This window comes from Saccopteryx bilineata, chromosome 1, assembly GCF_036850765.1.
Source record: "Saccopteryx bilineata isolate mSacBil1 chromosome 1, mSacBil1_pri_phased_curated, whole genome shotgun sequence".
In the NCBI taxonomy this organism is placed as follows: Eukaryota; Metazoa; Chordata; class Mammalia; order Chiroptera; family Emballonuridae; genus Saccopteryx; species Saccopteryx bilineata.
This window is the reverse complement of record NC_089490.1, coordinates 299,452,664-299,473,697: the sequence shown is the minus strand read 5'-3', so window position 1 is coordinate 299,473,697 and position 21,034 is coordinate 299,452,664. Positions and strand designations below refer to the sequence as shown.

At 48.4% G+C, this 21,034-nt stretch overlaps 1 protein-coding gene across 7 annotated transcripts in view; it reads right to left on the bottom strand.

Annotated features, from left to right (window-relative positions):
* SIK2 (salt inducible kinase 2) overlaps nt 1-21,034 on the bottom strand; it is a 144,558-nt gene that overhangs the window by 15,703 nt on the left and 107,821 nt on the right. For 2 of the 7 annotated variants that reach the window (XM_066244342.1, XM_066244351.1), the window contains 6 exons: nt 15,969-16,194; nt 15,198-15,482; nt 14,896-15,059; nt 13,844-13,954; nt 12,641-12,729; nt 7,553-12,028 (listed from right to left, as the gene is read on the bottom strand). In XM_066244342.1, coding sequence (XP_066100439.1) covers nt 11,500-12,028; nt 12,641-12,729; nt 13,844-13,954; nt 14,896-15,059; nt 15,198-15,482; nt 15,969-16,194 — 1,404 coding nt within the window. In that variant the 3' untranslated portion in view covers nt 7,553-11,499. Of the gene's footprint in view, nt 1-7,552; nt 12,130-12,640; nt 12,730-13,843; nt 13,955-14,895; nt 15,060-15,197; nt 15,483-15,968; nt 16,195-21,034 lie in introns of those variants that run through there. The other 5 variants (XM_066244378.1, XM_066244395.1, XM_066244387.1 and 2 more) reach the window with 4 other exon arrangements.

Here is a 21,034-nt window from a genome sequence, read left to right as displayed (position 1 = left end):
GCGGGGCTGGCAGTGCTGCTCACAGCCTCAGCAGCCCCTGGGCCCTGACAGAGGCCTGAGTGGGTCTTTGGGTCCTCACAGCTGTTCCACAGTACTTGGCCTTAGGGAAGACACCTTGGCTGATGGAGCAGGAACAGTACTTGTCTGATTTTAGGTCTAAACCACAGACTTTCTTGGGAAGAAAGGAGTTATATTTTCCTACAAATTCAGGGTCAACTGGCCATGCCCTTGAATGGATGCTGTGCCCTTGCTCTAAGCATGGAGGGTTGAGCAACCCCACAGGGCAGACTTGTTCAGGTCTATAGGTGGCCCTGTAATGGCCACAATGTCAGCTGCCAGCCCTTGACACTTGAGCCTCAGTAACTCATTGTGCAGTTACCTTGTCAAGCACTTGGCAAAAATCTCACCTAACTCTCACGACAACTCTAGGTGGTAGGTGGTGTCGGCTCCATTTTTCCGGTGGTGTGAACAGGGGCAACATCCAGACCCCACCCCAGCCCTGTCATGTCTACTTGGGGCTCTTTTCCTGCAGCGGAGGCCCAGCAGTGCAGGGCCTGTGAGCCTGCAGCTCATTTCACCCAGAAAAGTCCCCGCTCCGTGACTCAGGGAGCCTTCCTGCATGTGTTCTCTGAAGGAGAATGACCCGAGGGGGAGGTGGAAAGGGTACTGGCAGTTGCCAGGCAGAGCCCTGTGTGTCAGGGGCAGCAGCCAAATGAGTGATCCAGGAAGTCACTCAGTTGCAAACAGAAATTGTTCTTAACTCTTCACTCACTGTCTGTGGTGCATAGCAAACTTTCACCAACTGCACCAGTGAGGTCAGAGTGAACTCTGGCTGCTCAGAGCCCTGGACACTGTCCTCAGTTTTTAGCTGGCTTCAGGCCCCTGTGGGAGCCATTCAGTCTCCCAGGGCTCGGACCGGCCTCTCGGTCTAAGAGCAAGCGGCCCCAGTGGGTTGGAGCCAGTTAGTTTCTTTCGGTGAAAGAAGCCTCTTTGGGCCATTGGAGACAGGCCCTCCTCGGTGAGTCAGAGCTGTTTGTGCTCTGGACAGTGCCCCTGGCTCCCGTGCAGGACCTGCCGGGGAGCGCTGTGGCCACTTTGCACACGCTTGACAACTCTGGGTCAACTTAGTTGCTCCTTCCTGGTGGTGGACGGTGGTCTCCCCTCCCAGCCAGGTGGGACTGCCCTCCTGGACAGAGTGCAGCGTGCTCAGATGACAGCGTCGGTGGGCCTCTCAGGTGAGGGTTTACAGAGCATGTTTATTGAATCACGAAGTAGCTGTCACATGATTTTAAAATACCATTTCCCTGACAACAGTGATGTCAGTCTTGTTTTTGCAGAAAGGAGCAGCTGTGAGGGACATCCAGTTTCCACACTGAGCCCAGGTTTGAGGGGTGGAAGTAAGTGAGGCACCCATAAGTAATGGTGGCCGGCTCCACATACCCCCCCCCCCCCTTGGACAGTCTGCTGCAGACACTGGCCAGAGCTGGGTCTGCACCCAGCCTCCACTGAGATCCCACCTTCTGCATACCTTGCTCTTTCTACCCATGTTTCTACTGATTTGTCAGTTTTCATCTCCCCCAAATCAGGGAGTCTTTGAGGCCCTAGGATCTCTGGTCTCTGCCTTCTGGCATCTGTCTCTCCTCCATGCTCTAAACTAGCACTTGGGGGTGGACCAAGCAGTTCCAGCCTGTCTCAGGTGGGGACCATTCTGCAGAGCAGGAATTGGCTTCTTCTGAATCCAGCTTCCTGGGGGAGGGGCTGCTTCTCCGGTCCTTGTCTCCCGAGAAAGCGGGTTAGGGGGCCCTGGTGCTGCCCGAGAGCCTAGGGGCAATTCTAAGGAGCTTGGCTGGGGCAGAGCCAGAAGACTAGTTCTCTTGAACCCAGAAAGACTTCAGGGAGTCTAAGTGAATCAAGGACAACAGATGAGGAGGTTAGTAGTGGGCCAGTCACGGCCAGCTGGGCAGTGTCCTCAGGCTTCAGCCTCTTCTTGGCACCTTTTTCACTGTGGGGCCTTGCGGACCAAGCAGCTGTCTCTGCAGAGAAAGACCCCCCAGACCTTCTAACTCTTCTCCACCCAGGAGCATAGCCAAAAAGTTGGAGACTGATAAAAAGGGCCTCTTTCTGGGGGGGGGGGGGGGGTAGTTTCTCACAGGATGCTCATGTCTGTGCTATCCATGGCTGTTGCTGCCCAGACAGAAGTCATCACCGAAAATGAAGAAATCTTGGGCAAAGTTCTTGGTTCTTAACCTGGAGCTGGTGCTCGGAACAGGACAGCCATTCTGAAGTGAAGACAGATCCCACAGCACCAAGCAGCCATTTTGTGTGTCCAGTGTTGGGGCAGTTGAGTTAAATGAAAGCAAGACAGAAGTGAGATCCGATGACAAGCCTTGAAGGGGAGCTGCAGACACCTGGGTGCTTTCTTGTTGGAAGGCAGTGCTATGCCAGGTTGCATTTTTACCTCATATTAGACCTGGGAGTTAAGTCAGCCAGTCTGTTTCCAGGTGACTCTGCAGTGATTCGCCCAGGTGATTGGCAGGGCTGGGGGAGGTGCTGGGGCAGAGAACTTGGTCTCCGCTGTGTCTGGGCCTGTCCCTGTCCCTGTCAGAATGGGTAGGCACTGCCTGGCCCCGAGGTCCTTTCCGGCTGGCACGGCTGTGGCAGGGGTGCACTGGGGGAAGCCAGGACCGTTCTCGGCGCTGTTCCTGGACAGGCCCTCCGTGCACTGCCCTCTCATTCCCGGGGCCCCTCTGACCTGCCTGTCCTTTGGCCTTCACTTTGCTGACACAGGGACCCTGCTAAACATTAAACTTCCCTAGTTACCAGAGAGCAGTTCTAATGGGTCCCAGACCGAAGAGAACTCAGGGTCCTTTGTATGCTATGCTTCTGGGAAAGGCCTTGGGGGCTCTCCCTCAGTTCAGTTGCATCTCACTCCCCAGCTGTGCTGGTGGCCCTGACATGTAATGGACTTACTCCTGAGGGTCAGAGGTCTCCTTTGTTCGCCTCTTGCCCCATCATTCCCTCCTTTTCTCTGGGGAATTTGGAGGGAGATTGAATCAAACTTTCATAGCCTGCCTGGTGGGTAGGGTGACTCAAGTCTCCCGTTGAGACGTTGAGTCCACAGTGTCTCATTTCTTACCTGCCCAGGTTTTCTGAGGGTTCTGCCCAGCCAACTCTTGGAGACTTAGCTGCAGGGGGAGTCTGCTTCCCTTCTCCCATCCAGACTTCTTGCTTGGTGGCTCAGCCCTGCACCCACGTTGCCCAGGTGTCAGACTGCCAATTCAGACCTGCTCTGAGTCAGCAGTACCTAGGAAAGCCTGCTAGACACTTAGACAAAGGGAGGTGTCAGTACTCCCTAGGGGTATTTGTAACTACAGATCCAGAGGACTTCAGCTCTGTGGCGGGTTGGGACATCGCAGCAGGAGGAGTTAGAATGGCTGAAGGCATGTAGCAAGCTCCCCCCTCTGCCTGACCTGACTTGGGGTTGGCATCAGAGATTTGTGGTCATAGCTTCATACCCAGGTTGGGGTAGGTATACCAGTGACGGCTAGTATCTGAGATGAGGGTCCAATGCCTTCACTTAAGACCTACATCTAGCCTTGGCCAGTTGACTCAGTGATAGAGCATTGGCTTGGTGTTTGGACATCCTGGGTTCAATTTCTGGTCATGGCTCACAGGAGAAGCGCCCATCTCTTCTCCCCATCTCCCCCTCTCGCTCCTCTTTCTCTCTCCCCTTCCTGCAGCCATGGCTGGATTGGAGCGAGTTGGCCTCAGGTGCTGAGGATGACTCCATGGCTTCTGCCTCGGGTGCTAAGAACTCTCTTGCTGAGCAAGGGAGCAGTGCCCCAGTTGGGTAGAGCATTGCCCCTAGTGGGCTTACCAGGTGGATCCTAATAGGGGTGCATGAGGGAGTCTGTCTGCCTCCCTGCCTCTCACTGAAAAAAACTAAACACAAAAAAACCCCACATCTGTTTCCCAAGGGACATTGCAAAGTATAAACCATGTACACTCCTATCCCTTCAGAGCTGCTCGGCCTTGTCATTTCTGTAAAGTGACATTGGCTGGGGCTAAAATGAGAAGGGCAGGGCAACTGTAGCCTGTGCTGCAGGGTGTGGGGGGGCTCCCTTACTTGGATGCAGCAGGGAGGGATTAGAACACTCAGCGGGGGGCTCTGCGAGAACCCAGTAACTGGAAAGCATGAGGGGCTACAGTTGGAGACATTAATGCTCTTTGAAGTCAGGGGTTAGAAGCACCTTAACTTGGGGTCCATGGATAGGCCTGAGGGTTACAGGAACCAACTCCTCCCCTGAAAATCCCTGTTCAAAGTTGTGTGTCCATGCATGTGTCTTGGTGAGAGGGCCACAGCTTTCATTGCATGCCAACGGGATCTGGGAAACCTGTTTGAGAACTCACCGGGTAGAAAGGAGCAGATGGCCACAAGCTGGGGGCTTGTTCACACCCTGCCTGGTGGTGATGAGTGCGCTCTGGGGCTCCACTGCATCCAGCCCGTCGTCTAACCCAGCCAGGCAGGCGCCCAGGCCTGGGGCTCAGGCCTACCTACCGCGCTCCTCCACCCTGCGCTGAGCCTTGGGTCTGGAATAGCACAGGTTAAAGGATGGTCTGGAGAAGGTGGAGGTCAGGGCCTGACTGGCTGCTGAAGTTCTGGCCAATCTCTGGCAGGTCTGTTGTTTTGCCTGTACCCTGGGCACTGAGATTGTTTTTGGCAACACAAAGGATGGAGAAATTTGGTGGGAAAGGGAAAGTTTGCAAAACATCATTACTGAAATTGAGTGCTTTCCTTAAATAAGTAAATAAAGCACAATTGAAAATCAGTGTTACTGAAATCCTGGGTAGCCAAGTGGGGGTAAGAGCCACTGGGGTGGGGGTGAGTGGCTCAGTGCCGGCCTGCAGTGTGGCCAGCAGAAGACGACAGTGGAGAAGTCTCGGCTCTCGTCCTGCCCTTGGCGGTCTCTTCCACCCCTCCCTGCAGAGCAGATGACCCCTGCTGGAGAACTGTCCAGTCCATAGCATGGGCCCAACTGGAATGGTCTGAGTGAAACCAAATCTCAATTGAATTTGCTGCCAGAAAGCAGGGTTTAATACTGAACTTCTCACTCAAAGTCTGGCAGTAAAACACGTCCCGAACACAGGAGAGCGGCTTCAAATGCCTGGGCAAGTGTTTTCTTCTAGCACCTAAGGGCACAGCTGGTGCCTGGCCTGTGTGGGCCGCAGCCTGTGTGATTGAGGCCTTCTGCAGGTCTCATAGTTTGCCATTGTGAGTAACTAGCAGTATCTTGCTGGCTCCTTATACCCAGCCCTTGCCCTGCAGCTTGCTTGTCCTCAGGGAGGCTGACACGACTGACTCCCCTTCTCCTGCTGTGAAGCCCTTGCCTGACTGCCTCTGAAAACCCAGGGGCACCAGGCAGCCCCCCCAGCCTGGCCTGCTGTCCAGGTGCGGGCTGCGGGGAGCCGTGCTGCTGTCAGCGTTCCGCAGCGGCTGACGTGTACTCAGGCGATTTCAGAGCAAGGTATTCTTTACCCTGCTGACGTCAATGAGAACATATTATCCCGTCCTTGTCTGCAGCCTGAACCGAGTGCCAGCGCCCAGGGAGCACGGCCGCCGTCCCAGGCCCGGCCGGTGAGGGAGAGGCCCCATTTGCCTGACACTCATGTCACCCAGGCTCTTAGAAAACAAGTTTTTATTTTAATTCAAGAGTTTGAAATGTAAAAACTGTTTTCTTGCAGAAAATTACCCCAATTGAATTAATGTTTGATACAAAGATCATTTATTAAACTGCATTTTAGGCTATTTCCTAACATTGAGTGTGACAGGTTACACTTTGATTTTTTCACATTGAATTTATGATTTGCACTCAATCTACCAAGCTACTGAACTCACCATTTACTCTTTACTCATTAAAAAAAAGTACACAGTACTTTGTAATCTAAGTACAATTAGATTAACTTTATCAAAAGTAACTCACAGACCAGACAACCAGCAGAGAACACCTTTCTCCCTTCGGAAATAGCAAACCATCTTGCCCTTTCTACAGAGTGCTGCAGATATCTCTTCTACTTCAACTGCAGTTCCAAAAGGGAAGCAGTCCTGCTTTTCTGTCTGCTTCAGAGATTTTGGTGGAGGCAGCTTTCTGTACCATCAGCAGTGAGGAGGTGTCACCACTGGATGTCCTTGACTGAGCAGATCGCATCACACAGCCAGTGCTGAGCCCCAGCTCTATTTGCTAATGGAACATTATTCCAATCTGGGGTCATGTTTTTCCAGGATGCTATTATTCTATTTTATTCTATTTTAAAGCTCCCACTTACCTACCCACTTTGCCTCTGAAAAGACACAGTGTCAAAAGTGTGTTATTATTTTTATTATAAAAGTGTTTAATCAGTACTTTTACTTGATGTGCCTTAATGTAAAACATTACACTTCTCCTCAGGACCAGACTGGGCTTGGGTTCTTCTCAGAGCAGCCCCCTGGAGTTGGTCTGCTGGCCTGCACTTGGTGGGCCGCAGCTGTGCCATCTGACCCCTTGGCACTGAAGGAAGAGTGTGTGCTAGAATTGTAGCATGTTCTTCTGTAGGAACTTACTATGTTGTACAACTTGGAAAAACTAGACATCTTTAGTGTGAAGCTGAACTAGTAGTTAACTGGATACTGGAAGGATGGCAGTCTGGGGCTGTGTCTCCCTCAGTCTTGCTCATGGAGGGCCACCTGGACAACTGTACTTGTCACCCTGAGGGTGCCTCTCCCTTCAAACCAGGCAGCTGTCAAGTGGGGAAGAAGGTTGAGGGGACAATGTCACATTCATCCAGTGCATAACCAGTAGGGGGGCTTTGTATATACAGCTGTTTGCTCATGAGGAGTCAGCTGCTACTGGTGACAGGAAAGAACATGGAGAAGCCAGAAAACCAAGAGTTCATCCTGGCTCCTCGCTCACGAGCTGTGTGCCCTCAGACAAGTTACACTGACTTCCGAAAGCTTTAGTTTCCTCAGCTATAAAAAATGAGGACTGTAACTGCTGCCCAACTTATTTCAGAGAATTGTGACTATTAGAAGAGATTATTGTGAAAGTATTTGGTAAGTTGATGTACAAATACAAGCAATTGCTCCTTTTGGACAGGCAAGCTGGATATTTGGACAGGTGCCATCAGAACTATCACTGGCTAAGTCTCCAGGCAGTGCTGCCGCCTCGCTCTTAGTCTGTGCAATCCGATGTGCTCAGTTCTGACAAAGGTGTTGAAATCAGCCCACATGAGATAGGGACATAAGATGGTGATGCAACGAGGATGGCTATAAATCTTCTGGAATCGGCCAGGCTCCCTTAATGGGAGAAATGGTAAAATAAGTATGGGAGGGCACTGGGAAACCAGGGGCTCCAGGCCAACAGTCACCCTGGAAGGCCCGCCCTAGTCCTTCTATGGGCTGCAAGCCAAGACACAGAGCTATGCAATCGTCACTTCCCAGGGGCACACACGGGCCACAGAGGACAGTACTGCTGAACCAGGCAGAAGGAATACATAAGGAAAAAAAGTTTTGGTCCAGTTTAGAAACAGGCAGATGATACCGCTCCTGTTTTCCATATATCACTGTGAAGATAATAAGCTCTGTAAAAATTTCCAGAAGTAACAAAAGGATCGAATATCCCCAACGGCTCCCCAGTTCCTACCTGTTATCCAGTTTTTACCTTTGATGTCTGGGTAAAAAAGAGACTGAGCCACTGGTGGCTTCCGAGGAGGCAGCCCACGTTGGCCCAGCAACTGTTTCCTAGGACCTATGTTGTCAAATGACACTGTATTGTCTTTAAAGGGGGAATGTGAGAAAATTATCGGAGTAGGAATTTCCTTTAAAGCAGCAGGGAGCTTAAGTATGACTGCTGACAAGAGGTTTTTAAATGTAATACAGAGCTGGGAATTTTGATCCCAACACAGAACCCAGTATTTAAGGACTGGAGCTAGACTAGGGCTTGGAGGACCCGGCGAAGGAACCCACTCATTTCATCTTTCCACATGTCTGAGCTGCCTGCACCTGATCAGAGGCTGTGCTCATCACCATGTACTCGGACCCCTGACTTGAACGGGAAGCTGCTGCTTTTTACCTTGCTTTCTGGTTGGCCACCCAGTCATTCTAGCTGAGGATACACCCTTCTTCCTAACCCTGGCAATCAGGTAGAATTCTTTTCCCTAAGAGTCCCCCTACTAGGTACTAGTCACAGTGGGGCACAGTGGGTGAGATGGTGCCACAATGAGTCCCTTCCACAAGAGGCCTGCAGTCGGCTGGCGGGAGGGCTCCCATAGCTGCTCCTTCCTTCCCCTCGGGACACAGGGCCCCAATTACTCTGGGGCCTCTGAGGGTAAGGGCTAACTTCAGTTCCAATCCCAGGAGCCTGCCAGTTCCACCAAACCAAGTCGGAACCCAGTTTATTTGAGTAAGAAAGGGACCCTTCCTTTCTCTTTTCTAGGGGGCAGTTGGATATACAGAAAGGAGGCGGGTTCATTCCTATCGAAACTAACAGAGCCCTTTAGTCGTGTTCCCCAGCCCTCCGTGGGCCCGAGGTGTTTCTCATGAAGTGCTGTTTTAGGGTGGTTCGTGAAGAGAACCTTCTACCCCCTTCTCTGTGCTTCAGGTCACAAAAGGGCAGTGCAGGCCTGAGAGGGGAGGGGTGACAAGGGGTGGCTGGAGATGGTCAGGAACTTTAAAATGGGAGTGCCACCCTTCCTGTTGTGTTGACACGCTCTCTTTGCCGCACAAGGACCAGCCTACTAGTTGCATGTAAATACTAGAGACACAGTTGTCAAACTGGAAATTGCAGAACTAGTGCATTTTTCCTGAAGCAGAGACTAATACCCCTGGATTAAAAAAAGAACATAAAAAATAAAATACCACACATATTGCACTTTTTGCCGAATGAAATTTTTACCTCATGTTCATCTCACCAAAGTCTCTTCAGAGGAGCCTGGTGTACAAGATAAAGCTAATTATTAAATAGTAGTGTACACACTGTTAACATGAAACAGACTGGAAAGTCATTTCAAAGGAAACTCACATAAGAAGAGGGTAATTGAGCCTTCTTAGTGTTATATTAGTGTTTGTGAAAATTGCTTGGAAGCTTAGGTAGGTCACTACTTAGGGGACAGACCACTGGAGATGGACAGGGCTGGACAACACCTGGCTGACAATAGGACCAGGCTCCTCTCACTAGCTTATGTTGCAGTAAATACAGATGGTTATGGAATTTACTGATTTCCACTTGAAATAAATGAGAAAAGCAAATGGGAGCGCACAGCACAGGTCCAGCAGGACAGGTCACACTAGCCACTGGCGAGGGCCTGGGCCGCTGGTCTGCTCCTCACAGATCTGGCCCCACTGGCTGCTCCCGATGTCTGTCTCTGGGTCCTTCAACTTCCCACAGCCTCTCTGCTGTCCCTCATCTGTTGGCCTGATCATCTTGCCCCAGTTCCTCGGTTTCCTGGCCTTTCAAAAGGCTGATGGCCTTCTGGGGGGCAGGTGTTTATGTATCTGATTGTGCCACGCCTGTGACTGCATTGAACGGACCCATTTCTAGTAGGGATGACATTTAAATTTCATAAATATTACAGCACTTTGATAGTATATTTTGGAAAACATACTTCAGTCTAAACAAATCAAGCTGTTTTATAACTGGCGGATTTTGCAGACTTAAACCGGATTAGAGAGCTTGATGGAAGGATCTTTTAAATGAAATGATATCTATTTCACGAAATTGTCCATCTTAAGCATGAGGAGGAAGAAACACTCCATAGAAGGAACATAATTCATTCTTCCTGGGTTTTCACTGTGTGTTATTAACTCAAAGAGCGACAGCCCAACCCAGCATCCTTTCTGGCTGAAGCCGCAGTCCAGCCCCACGCAAAGCACCTCTGTGAAGTGTTCTGGCACCAAGTGGAGCCAGGAAAAGGGACTGCTCAAGGTAACAATGCTGGAAGGGGCTGGGCTGGGGCAGAACGGAACTCAGACCTTCCACATTTCTCCTCACTTGCCTGGACACTTACTACAAAGAGGAAAGGCAACTTAAAGGTGTTTCTGAATGTAGCATCAGTGTAGTATCTCTCTTTTTTGTGCTTTCAGGAAGGTGTTTTGTGCTTAATGCATTCATCTGCTGATAGGACAAGCCATTCTAAAGAACAGAAATGAGTCTTTGTAAATAATACTGAACTTGTAACACTTAGATGTTACTGTCCAAAAGACAGATTACTCATTACTTCTAGGGATACAGTTAACTAGCTGTAGCATCTGTTTTTTACTTACTTTGATGAACAAATTATAAGGGTTAAGTTTTATTAGTAATGAGTTTGGCAGATGATTTGCTTAAGTGGTTAACACATCTGTGGTTTTTGAATATTGCTGTAGTACTTGAATATTTGATTACTTTAAGTAAATTAAGAATGCGATTCCCACATGGTGGAAAATAAACTCTGAAGTGACTTTGGATTTAGCATTGACATAAATGGAAAACTGTTGGTTTCTACAGAAAAGAATTAAAGCATGATCTGGGGAAAAGGCACAGCACTACCACTTCACATGGGGGATAAAAGTTCATTTTTCTTGTTCTTAGAACTCCTAATATACAAAGTTCAATAAACTACCAGCAACAAATTCTGTAAAGCCAAAGTAGTTATTACATTTTCAAAGAGACACTGCCCCGAACCAGAAGTGTCCGCAACAGACTGTGCAGGAGCCTGCTGCCCGCCCGGCTGTGCTCTGGATGGTGTCTGGAGCTTCTTGCCCCCTGTCTCCACTGTGATGGGTCTGTTGTTGGTTCTACAGGTGACATATTTGGAGCCAGCCCTGAGTACACTCTGAGCCTGTAACCCAGGGCACCTGTTGAAGAGCTATGCTGCCTGCTTCAGATGAAGATGACTGCAGTCTCAGGAGTTAGTACCAGCTGGTATTTAGTGGGTCCTGAAACAAAGCTCCTACTCTGCTACTTTGTGATGGCCTTGGGGACAATTTGCATCAGCAGCTAGAACTTATTCAATGACAAAGAAAAACTTTATTTCCTGTGCATCACATTTCATTATGTACTCTTGATTTGCCTTTAAGCAACATGTTCCTTGGCTTCTGTGAAGGATACTGCCTCTTCCCCCATATATAAGGGCACACATTTTTCTTGCGTTCACCGAGGCTTCCTTGGATAACATGTCATTCTGTATAAAACCTAGGTCTGAATGTCTTCCACTTACAAAAACCTTTGTGTCTCCCATGAGCATTTACTCCACTTGACATAGGGCATGAGCTTCAGCTGACAATTATGTTTCAAGCATTCGCCACAGAAACTGTGGTGGGACAGAGCCAGCTTGAAGCGCCATCAACTTGGCCAGGCCATGTGATTCCAGTTGGGCAACTTGATTTTCCCCGAGGGAGAGGGCAGGAAAATAAGCTTTAAATGTAAAAGGCTGGAATAAAAATACACACTCTTCTGCACTTGACCTGCCTCACGTCCTGTGCTGAGGTTAATTCACCAGGACGTAGCCACCATGCTGTGGGTCCACGGCCTCGAGCATTTCACAATCAAAGAGTCCGGGGAACTCCGACAGGGCCAGAGGGTCATAGCTGGAGGGGGCCTCCTGCAGTCCCGAGCACCCGGGGCAGGGGCAGTCCTGTGCAGGGGCGCCACACTGCTGGGCGCTGTCCATGGAGACCTGGCAGGGCGCGAGGTAGTTCTGATCTGGGGCAGCGGCGCCTGGCAGCTCACAAGTCTGATAGGAGAACTGCAGGGGTGTGGGGCTGGTTCCCGCCTGCCCTCGGGGCGGTGGGGGCGGGGACGGCGGCTGCCCGGTCGGGTACCGGCTGAGGAAGGGGCCGCACTGCATCTGCTCAGGGTCAGGCTCCAGCACTGGGCTCAGCCGCTGCGCCAGGCCGAAGGGCGCCGGCGGCTGGTCCTGGCCGGGTGGTGGGAACACGCGCTCCGCGATCTGCATCTGGTTAAAGTAGGCCTGCAGCTGAGACTGCTTCTGCAGGAACAGTCGCTTCTGCTGGAGTCTAAATTGGTAAACCAAAAGGAAGCATTTTAAATCTTCTCCAGGGACGGCAATTTAGCGTAAAGCCAGTGTCGGTTGTCAGCTTCTGTCCTCTCGCTTCTCCTCCGTGGCAGAAAGAACAAATCGTGTCGGCTTTCTTAACCCTAATCTCATTTTGTACCCTCCAGTCCGACCGACCGGTCGTGAGGAAGTGAACACTAACTCATTTTCTCTATAACTCTAGTTTTCCTCGCTGAGCAGCAAGAGGCTCATTTCCCATCTGCGGTGTTTCCAAGGGGCGGTGGGAGCGGCACCTTGGCCCCTGCAGGCCTTTCTGCAGGGTAGCCGCTCTCCCGCATGAGGTCACGGATTCTGAAAGCCTGGATCTAGTCATGGCTCCAATGGGAAATGGGAGAGAAAAGGACAAAGAAAAAGCACACGCAGGGCTGCTCCCCGACAGGCCCACCCCCGCGGACACTGGGAGCGGCATGAGCTAGCATGTCTGGCTCCCGCACCAGAAACTTATTTTCCGAGTAGAGGCAAACTCCAGGGGGAAAGCGCGCACACACACACCTAGCATTCTTAGTTCTTACACAAAAGAAAGTGACTCCTTTGGCGGAAGACCCTGTCTCACCTGTGCTCCTGCAGCTGCTGCTCAAGGCTCCGCAGTGGTTCTTTACAGTAGAGCTGACAGGTGTTCTGGGCTTTTGATAGGCTGGATTTCTGGAAGAGGAGAGAAACAATGTGAGCGTAACAATGTGTTGCCATCTCGAATGAGTCATCAGATGTACCGCTGTCTGGAGGATGAAGCCAAGAGTGTCCTCCACAGTCCACGCAGGGGGAAGGGACTGGTGAGGCCCTGGGAGAGCTTTAGGACTGACAGCTTTGGGTCAGGGGGCTGGGCTGTCTCAGTTCTAACTACTTAGCTTTCCATTTCTAAAAGTCGCCAGGGCTGGGAGGTGCGTGGAGATTACAAATAAGGAGAAAAGTGGGGTTGAATCTTGGTAACAAAGCTGCAGCTCCTGCTGAATGAAAAATGACTAATTTTTTAAAGATTTTCAGACACCAACGTAGACAGCTGTTTTACAATATGCAGACTTGAAATTTCCATTTTATTTATTTATGATGAGGCGTAAGTAACACTGGAGGCCCAGAAGCCATGTTTCCCTTCCTACCATCCTGTGGTGCTATCTTTCCTGGGGTCTGAGGACAAACCCACTGCCAAACACGGCATGACACTGAGTCTGAGCATGTTTCCAAAAGCTAAAAGTGCATCCTCAAATCTGCCTGCCTATCAGGAATCAAGCAGCTATCCTCAAAAACAAAACAAAACAGCCCTGGCCGGTTGGCTCAGCGGTAGAGCGTCGGCCTAGCGTGCGGAGGACCCGGGTTCGATTCCCGGCCAGGGCACACAGGAGAAGCGCCCATTTGCTTCTCCACCCCTCCACCGCACTTTCCTTTCTGTCTCTCTCTTCCCCTCCCGCAGCCAAGGCTCCATTGGAGCAAAGATGGCCCGGGCGCTGGGGATGGCTCTGTGGCCTCTGCCTCAGGCGCTAGAGTGGCTCTAGTTGCAACATGGCGACGCCCAGGATGGGCAGAGCATCGCCCCCTGGTGGGCAGAGCCTCGCCCCATGGTGGGCGTGCCGGGTGGATCCCGGTCGGGTGCATGCGGGAGTCTGTCTGACTGTCTCTCCCTGTTTCCAGCTTCAGAAAAATGAAAAACAAACAAACAAACAAACAAAACAAAACAAAAAACAAATCTAAAACAAAACCCAAACAAGCAAAACAGGCCTATTCTGGACCAGCAAGTGACGGAGGTGCTGAGGGGAGGTCCCACCTGGAGTCTGTGCTGCAGATACTGGGCTTCCAGGCTTTGCTGCCGGGGAAGCGGAGGGTGCGTGCTGCTGGGGAGAGCAGATGCGCTTTTCTGTTGCTGAGAAACTTCCTCCTGTGGAGCAAGGGGGTGAGCACATTTTCAATTCTCCATTCAGGAGAAAGTTTCAGTTTTTTAGTTTGGGCACCTCGGCAAGTATCCAAGAGGAACTCTAATTCTGTAAGACATAATACTCAAAGCTTTTTATACAACTAGTAGGCTGAGAGTCAATCATTCTGCAGAAAATCCATACACGGGTTATCAGCATTGAACGAGAACCTAGTAAGTCCTAGAGCACAGGCTCTCTGCCACCAGGAGACTGTTTCCTTCACATGGGCCTCAAATGCTATAATATCCTTAATGCACTAAAAGTAGGCTCAAAATAAAACATACTGGATAAATAGCACTATATTTTGTATCTTTAGCATAAATAATCCCTCATAATAATTAACGAAGTGACAGCACATCAAAAGTAGTGCCAAGCCTGACCTGTGGTGGCGCAGTGGATAAAGCATCAACCTGGAAATGCTGAGGTCATCGGTTCAAAACCCTGGGCTTGCCTGGTCAAGGCACATATGGGAGTTGATGCTTCCAGCTCCTCCCCCCTTCTCTCTCTCCCTCTCAGTCTCTCTCTCTCCCCTTCTCTCTCCTCTCTATAATGAATAAAAAAAAAAAAAAAAAAAAAAAGTAGTGCCAATAAGCTTCTCAGTTGTGTCAAGTTCATTATTCTTAAGTTTTGTGTGTATGCCCGGGAGGAGGGGACTCCAAAGGAGACTCTCAAGAGGCAATTCATGTAAAATCTGCCCTATGAACCAAATAAGCTGGGCAGTGTCCCAGCCTCCAAGTGGGGCCAGCCTGGGCAGGTCTACCCTGTCAGTGCCAGGTGGCAGCAACAAGGAAAGTTTCCCACAAGAACCTGTTTGTCCCAGGACTGCAGTGACTCCTCTCCACGAAGTGACACATCAGGACAAACTCTCCTCACACAGAGCCATGGAGAAGGGGCCCAGGGCACTTGCCTGAGGGCAGCTGCCATCAAGGTCTTGGAGCTGAGGTGCAGCGATCGCCAGGTCGGGGTCCACCTCGGACCCCATCTGTTCATGCAGCAACTGCACTTTGTTCAACTCCAGGATCCCTTTGGTTCTAGCCAGATTCTGAAGATGTTGTCTAAATGCTACAATTCCTGGAAGGAAAAGCAATGACCAAACAGTTTAAATAAAACACCTTTTAGTGACCAGAATGGGATACCAACAGGGCAATAAACCCCTTCAAACCCTACCAGATGAGAGTTCTGAAAGCCAGAGGAGAAAGCAGCCGCTACCTTGGGTGAGGGAGGTATCTGAAGCCCTGCGGCCCTCTCTGAAGCTCACTGGCGACCTGTTGTGGGCCTCTCTTCTCTGGGCGCTGAGAGCCTGCATGGCGGGGTTGGCAGGTCGCAGGCTGATGAAGGGGGAGGTCATGCGAGGTGAGGGCTGGTTGGCTAACATGATATTCTTAAGGGAAGGGTTGTCCTCCAGAAAGTTCAGGTCCCTCTGGACAGACCCCATGTCATACTCCGAGTCCACACTGTCCAGGGAGAGGTTGTCATTCATGGAGAATATTTTCCCTTTAAGAGAAAACAAAACAGATGTGATGAACAGTAAAGAGCATCTTCTTTGAGGAGGAGATACGAGGTGTTGTCAGCTTGAGTTCTCACAGTTACAATGTCCTTAACCTCCAACCAACACATCTTTTTAGGACCTTTTTACACGTCAGTCTAATCAGCTTCGAATTCAGTGGGGGAACACTCCAGAACCTGCACCCACCAGATCTGTGCTGCTCCCACAGTGCCAGGGCTCTGGATGAGTCACAGTACTCGATGGATTCTGGGAGTTAGGGGAGCCAACCTAGAAACCATCATTAAACCCTGCAGCTGCAGAGCAGGCCCCGGCCGCGTCCTTCCGCCTGCTGAACGTTGTCCACAAGAAGAAAACAGACAGAATTTCCATGAGGAAATTCTCCATTATGGACGACATTCTGGGAATCTGTCTTGGAGACTGGAGTGTGAGCTGATGCTGTGAAGATCTACCCTGGAGCACACTGGACGTCTTACCTGAGCCAGGCATCAGGACCAGCTGATTGGTCACTTCTGACAGAGTATGCCGTCTCTGCCCGCTGCGTGTGGACTGGAGCACGTCAAAGGCCTGGCCGGGGTCCTCCTCAGCCTCCCCTGTCTCCAGCCCTTCATCAATGGAAGTCTCCATCATGTTGCTGGGCAATGACTGGCACCCCTTCCTCACCAGGACAGGAGGCACAGGGTCCAGCAGACAGCCATTGACCTACATGTCAGTGGGAGAGGAGACAATCAGTGGCTGCTCTGCTGATACATTAGAAAAATCCCCAAGGGAAAAAATGTCAACATTTGTGGCAAATTAGAAATTAAGTAAAATATTCAAAATATACACATTTGTTATTAATGACAACATGTAGAAGCAAGTCAACTGCCGCACGCCGAGACAGAAGCCTGTTATGACCAGACTGGCACTGCCCCCCAGGTTTCTCTGAGTCACCACTATTACAATAAACAATTTTTTTGGCTGCTTCCAGATGAATAGGGGTATAGTAGGTTGAGGCCTACCAGCTATTTTTTTTTTTTAATAAGAGAAATGAAGAGGGGGGAGATGCGATTAAAAAAAAAACTGCATGGCTCAAGGCTAAGAAAGTGGAATAGTCAACAGCATTCTTCTAATTTTCAATCACAAAACATACTGCAAGGTTCTAGACATATGTTTATAATTTAAGTACCTATCCATTTAATTTAGTCTTTAATTGGTTCTATGTGCCCGAGGAATGGGAAAAAGAATTCTTTAAAGACAGATTGATACCACAAAATGTGAGAAGAAATTCAGCTGGCAAACAAAGCCTGACATGCTGGGACAATCAAGGACGCGCAGCCCGGCACTCCTGCAGGCTCCTGCGCACCAGGGCGCGGCCCTGTACCCTGGCCCCGGAACAGAGGCAGCAGCTGGAGCTCCTTCCCCGCAGGGGAGCTCAGCACAGCTCCCCAGTGAGAATTCTTGCTTTCCTAGGCAGCTGCCAAGCAAACCAGCAGAACCAGCAGACAAAGGAGGGTTGTGCTTGACTATTCTTCTGGATGGTAAAAGCCCCAGTGAGGAGGCAATTATTTACCTCATTGCCTTAAATATCCCCCCGTGGAAATGAATCTGTTTTTCTGAGGGCTGCTCAGGGACAGCCAGTCAGAGCCGCTGAGCTCTAAGCAGGACTTCCACCTGGAACATGCTGGGGAGAGCTATTGTTTCCTTTGGAAGCAGGCAAAGGGTAAGTGTGTGAGAGGTGATGTGGGCACCCCCGTGCCAGCCACAGGGAACTTTCCTCTATGGCAGTCAATATGAAAGCAGTGCAAGGCCCTTTATCTGGAGAGAGACATGGGTGACTCCGATCCTTGTTTGCTTGGAGGAGGGGACGGTAAATCCATAAATCCTCTTCTGGGGCTGCAGGCATTTCTTGGATAAGGTGGCGAATGCATGACAGTGTTTTAAAGTGAGAAGTGCTCATTGAAAAGGAAGAATGGCAAATGCTTTCTGTCCAGACTAAGACCAGCCTTCCCCAGGCACCAGCAAACACTGAAATCTGGCCAGCAGCCCATATTCTCCCCTTGGCCCTTCCCCAGATGAATTCTCCTTTTTTGATTACACTTAACATTGTTCTTGTAGGAAAGAATTGCTGGCTGTTTGGGAACTTACATTCATGCCTCCAGGTTCCTTCCCTGTCTATGAATACACTTTTCTAAGAACAACCAAGGATGATTTAGAAATGAATAAAGCAAGAGAAGAGACTTATTAAGTAACTACCTATCTTTACACTTACAGCCTATGTCAACATTGTATCAGCCATTTCTTGCAGCAGTCTTACAATCAGGTTTCTTTTTTCTTTTATAGAGAAGAATTTTCTAAGTAATCAAAAACTTTTCAGTCTCTCTAAATTTTTAATTTTTCCTCAAATAACTGTTTATAAATTTATATCCTCATCTAAATTACAAGAGGAATTATGTCTTTTACTAAAAAATGTTTGCTGGCTTTAACGGCATCCTGGGACAGGTAGACAACAATGACCGTTTTCTCAGATGCTATCTGATGATTGGATCAGAAAGCACTGTGGAGTCCTGCTCAAAGGTGTGACCATCATCAGCTATGAGCTCATTTCCTGAAACAGGTCGATAATCCTGCCATGTCACCCTTTCCTTGTTAATTCACTGTCAGGGGACTTGATATAACAAGAGCCTAAATTCAGCTCTAGCATTTATGACCAAAATACTGGGCTGATTTTCCTAGGCTGCTAGAAATAGGATCTTTTGTTTTAGGAAATAATTTAGGCTAACTGTAAATTACAGGAATTCAAAATACAACATGAGCGTAATGTACAGTTTTCAATACATTGGTTTTTCTTTCCTCAAAGCTCAATTACTCACTTCACTTCTAGTAAGAGACCTCCTATACACATAAGAGTCACACTCTGAGCTACCACTGATATCATAGGCCTGCACCCATCACAGACACAAGATTGTAGCGTAGGAGGCTGGTAGACTATTATGGACCGAGCATCTGTGTCTCCCCTAAGCCTGAGTGTGGCTGCATTTGGAGATGGGGCCTCTATGGAAGTGCAGTTAAACGAGGCTGGGGAGCTGATCCAGTAGGACTAGAGTCCTTATAAGAAGAGACACAAGAAAGCTCTATCTCTCTCCATACCAGCACAGAGGAATGTTTATGGAAGGACGCAGTGAGGTTGTCCTCTGTAAGCTAGGGAAAGAGCCCTCATCAGAATTCAAATTGGTCAAAACCTTGCTCTTGGACTGTGAGAAAAATTCATCTGTTACTGATGCCTCCCAGTCTGTGGTATTTAGTTATGGCAGTTGAGGGGGCCAGTACCTGATACTAGCCAGGTGAGTTTGGAGGCTGGGAATGTGGCTTATTTAATCGTATCCTGAGTGTCTAGCAACTCTGGAGTATAGTGAGGAGGTGCTAAAGGCTCAAATTGTAGCTCTAGCCCTTATTAGTAAGTTGCTTAATTTCTATAAAGTTCTTTTTTTTTTCACTTGTAAAATGGAAGTTGTTTGGGAGGGTTAACTAAAATAATATATATAAAATAGCACAGTATCTTAGGTACCCAATATATTGTATCTGTTATTGTTTCTTGACCAAAGAGAATGCTTTATAACAATAAAATATTAAAATATGAGAATAAAAATACAATATTTTCTTTTACAGCATTTTTACCATCTTGAAGCAAGTTAGAATAACCAGGTGAAGAAGGAAAGAACTGGGTAACTCCAGTGCTAGAATTTTCTCCAGAGGAAATAATTAGAGGTATAGTCAAAGATTTAGAGGCAAGGGGATTTATTCACTTGAAGCACATAGGAGGGTGAAAAAAAATTTAAGTATCTAATGTCCAAAAATAGAAGACTACATATATTGTTCACAAAAATTAGAGAGTATTTTATCACTTCATATGAAGCTATAAAATATCCCCTAATTTTTGTGAGCAGTATAGTTAAATAAGGGTACATCTCATACAATACACGGGTTGTTAAATATTTCAAAGAAGATTTCATGATATGGGGAAATGCTCATGATATCATATTATGTAAACCAAGATACAAAATGACATATAACAGAATGTAATTTTGTTTGAAGATGTCTCCCTACTTCCTGAGTCACTCTGCACCCACACACCCACTCACCTGTCCCATCTATCTAAAACCTTCCCAGGAAATATGCTTCTCCCTGGAGTAGTGGGATTATATATAAGTTAATTTTTTTCTTTATCTCTCTCAATTTTCTATGAGTGATCCTGATTGGTTTTTAGTTTTTGCAATTATAAATTTAAAAACTCAAATTCAGAAGTAAAAGTGCAATTTCTTCCCTTTACAGTGTTAGAGGTTAACACTGAGTTTGGAGTACAACCTTTTCAGCCCTCCTATGTATTTACTGCCTCTATAACAAGTTATTAAAAATGTAAGTAGACACAGAAACAGAGCACCTTTACTGTGCATTTTCACAGGTTAGCCTCACAATGCCTGCCGGCTCTCTAGCTATAAAGATGGTAACTTGGAAAATCCAGTTATCACACTCTCCAACAAAATGTTGAAAGTGACTGAAATGTGGTTGTATGTGTATAAAAAAATGCATGATTCCCAAAGCAACTCTCAGAATAGAAAGACTGACACTACAGAGCTTGTCCATCAGTCCTCCTTATGGTCTCTATCACCTGGGTGAGTGGTTCTCAGTTACTGCTCAGAGTTGGGTGACTGTCTCAGAAAGGTGCTACTTTTTGGAGGAAGCCCAAACCAACATTTCTTTTTTTTTAAACAAAGGACCCTTTAATTGTTTATTTTTAATTTTTTAATTTTTTTTTTACAGTGACAAAGAGAGAGTCAGAGAGAAGGATAGACAGGAACAGAGAGAGATGAGAAGCATCATCATTAGTTTTTTGTTTTCATTGATTGCTTTCTCCTATGTGCCTTGACTGTGGGCCTACAGCAGACTGACTAATCCCTTGCTCGAGCCAGTGACCTTGGGTCCAAGCTGGTGAGCTTTGCTCAAACCAGATGAGTCTGCGCTCAAGCTGGCGACCTCGGGGTCTCGAACTTGGGTCTTCCTCATCCCAGTCCAATGCTCTATCCACTGCGCCACTGCCTGGTCAGGCCCAAACCAACATTTCAATGCAAACTCACTAAAGGATTTCAGTGACTAAAGTCGAAGATGCCTGGGAGGGAAGAAGTGAAACCTCTGAAATGCACAAAGCTGCCACCGATTGAGAGGAAATAAGTGAGCAGCATGTCCCCTAGGAGACAATGAATGGGTGCTACAGGATAAATGCGGACTAAGCAATACAAACCACAGAGGACATGGGTCTCTGATACTGAGTGTGTGTGTGTGCCTTTACTGATGGGCCCCAAAGAAAGTACTATTAGGGAAGAAGAGACAGCATTTTTGCTGACTTAAACAAAATAGTCCACAAGTAAGACCAGTGGGCATCTACAGCCCAAAGTGGCTCTACCAGTGTGAGTGGCCAGTTCTAGTGTGGTGCTGCTTTTCCTACAAATGCAAATACACTATCTAGCTACTATCTATATTTTTCAGAAAATCATTCATTTCCTAT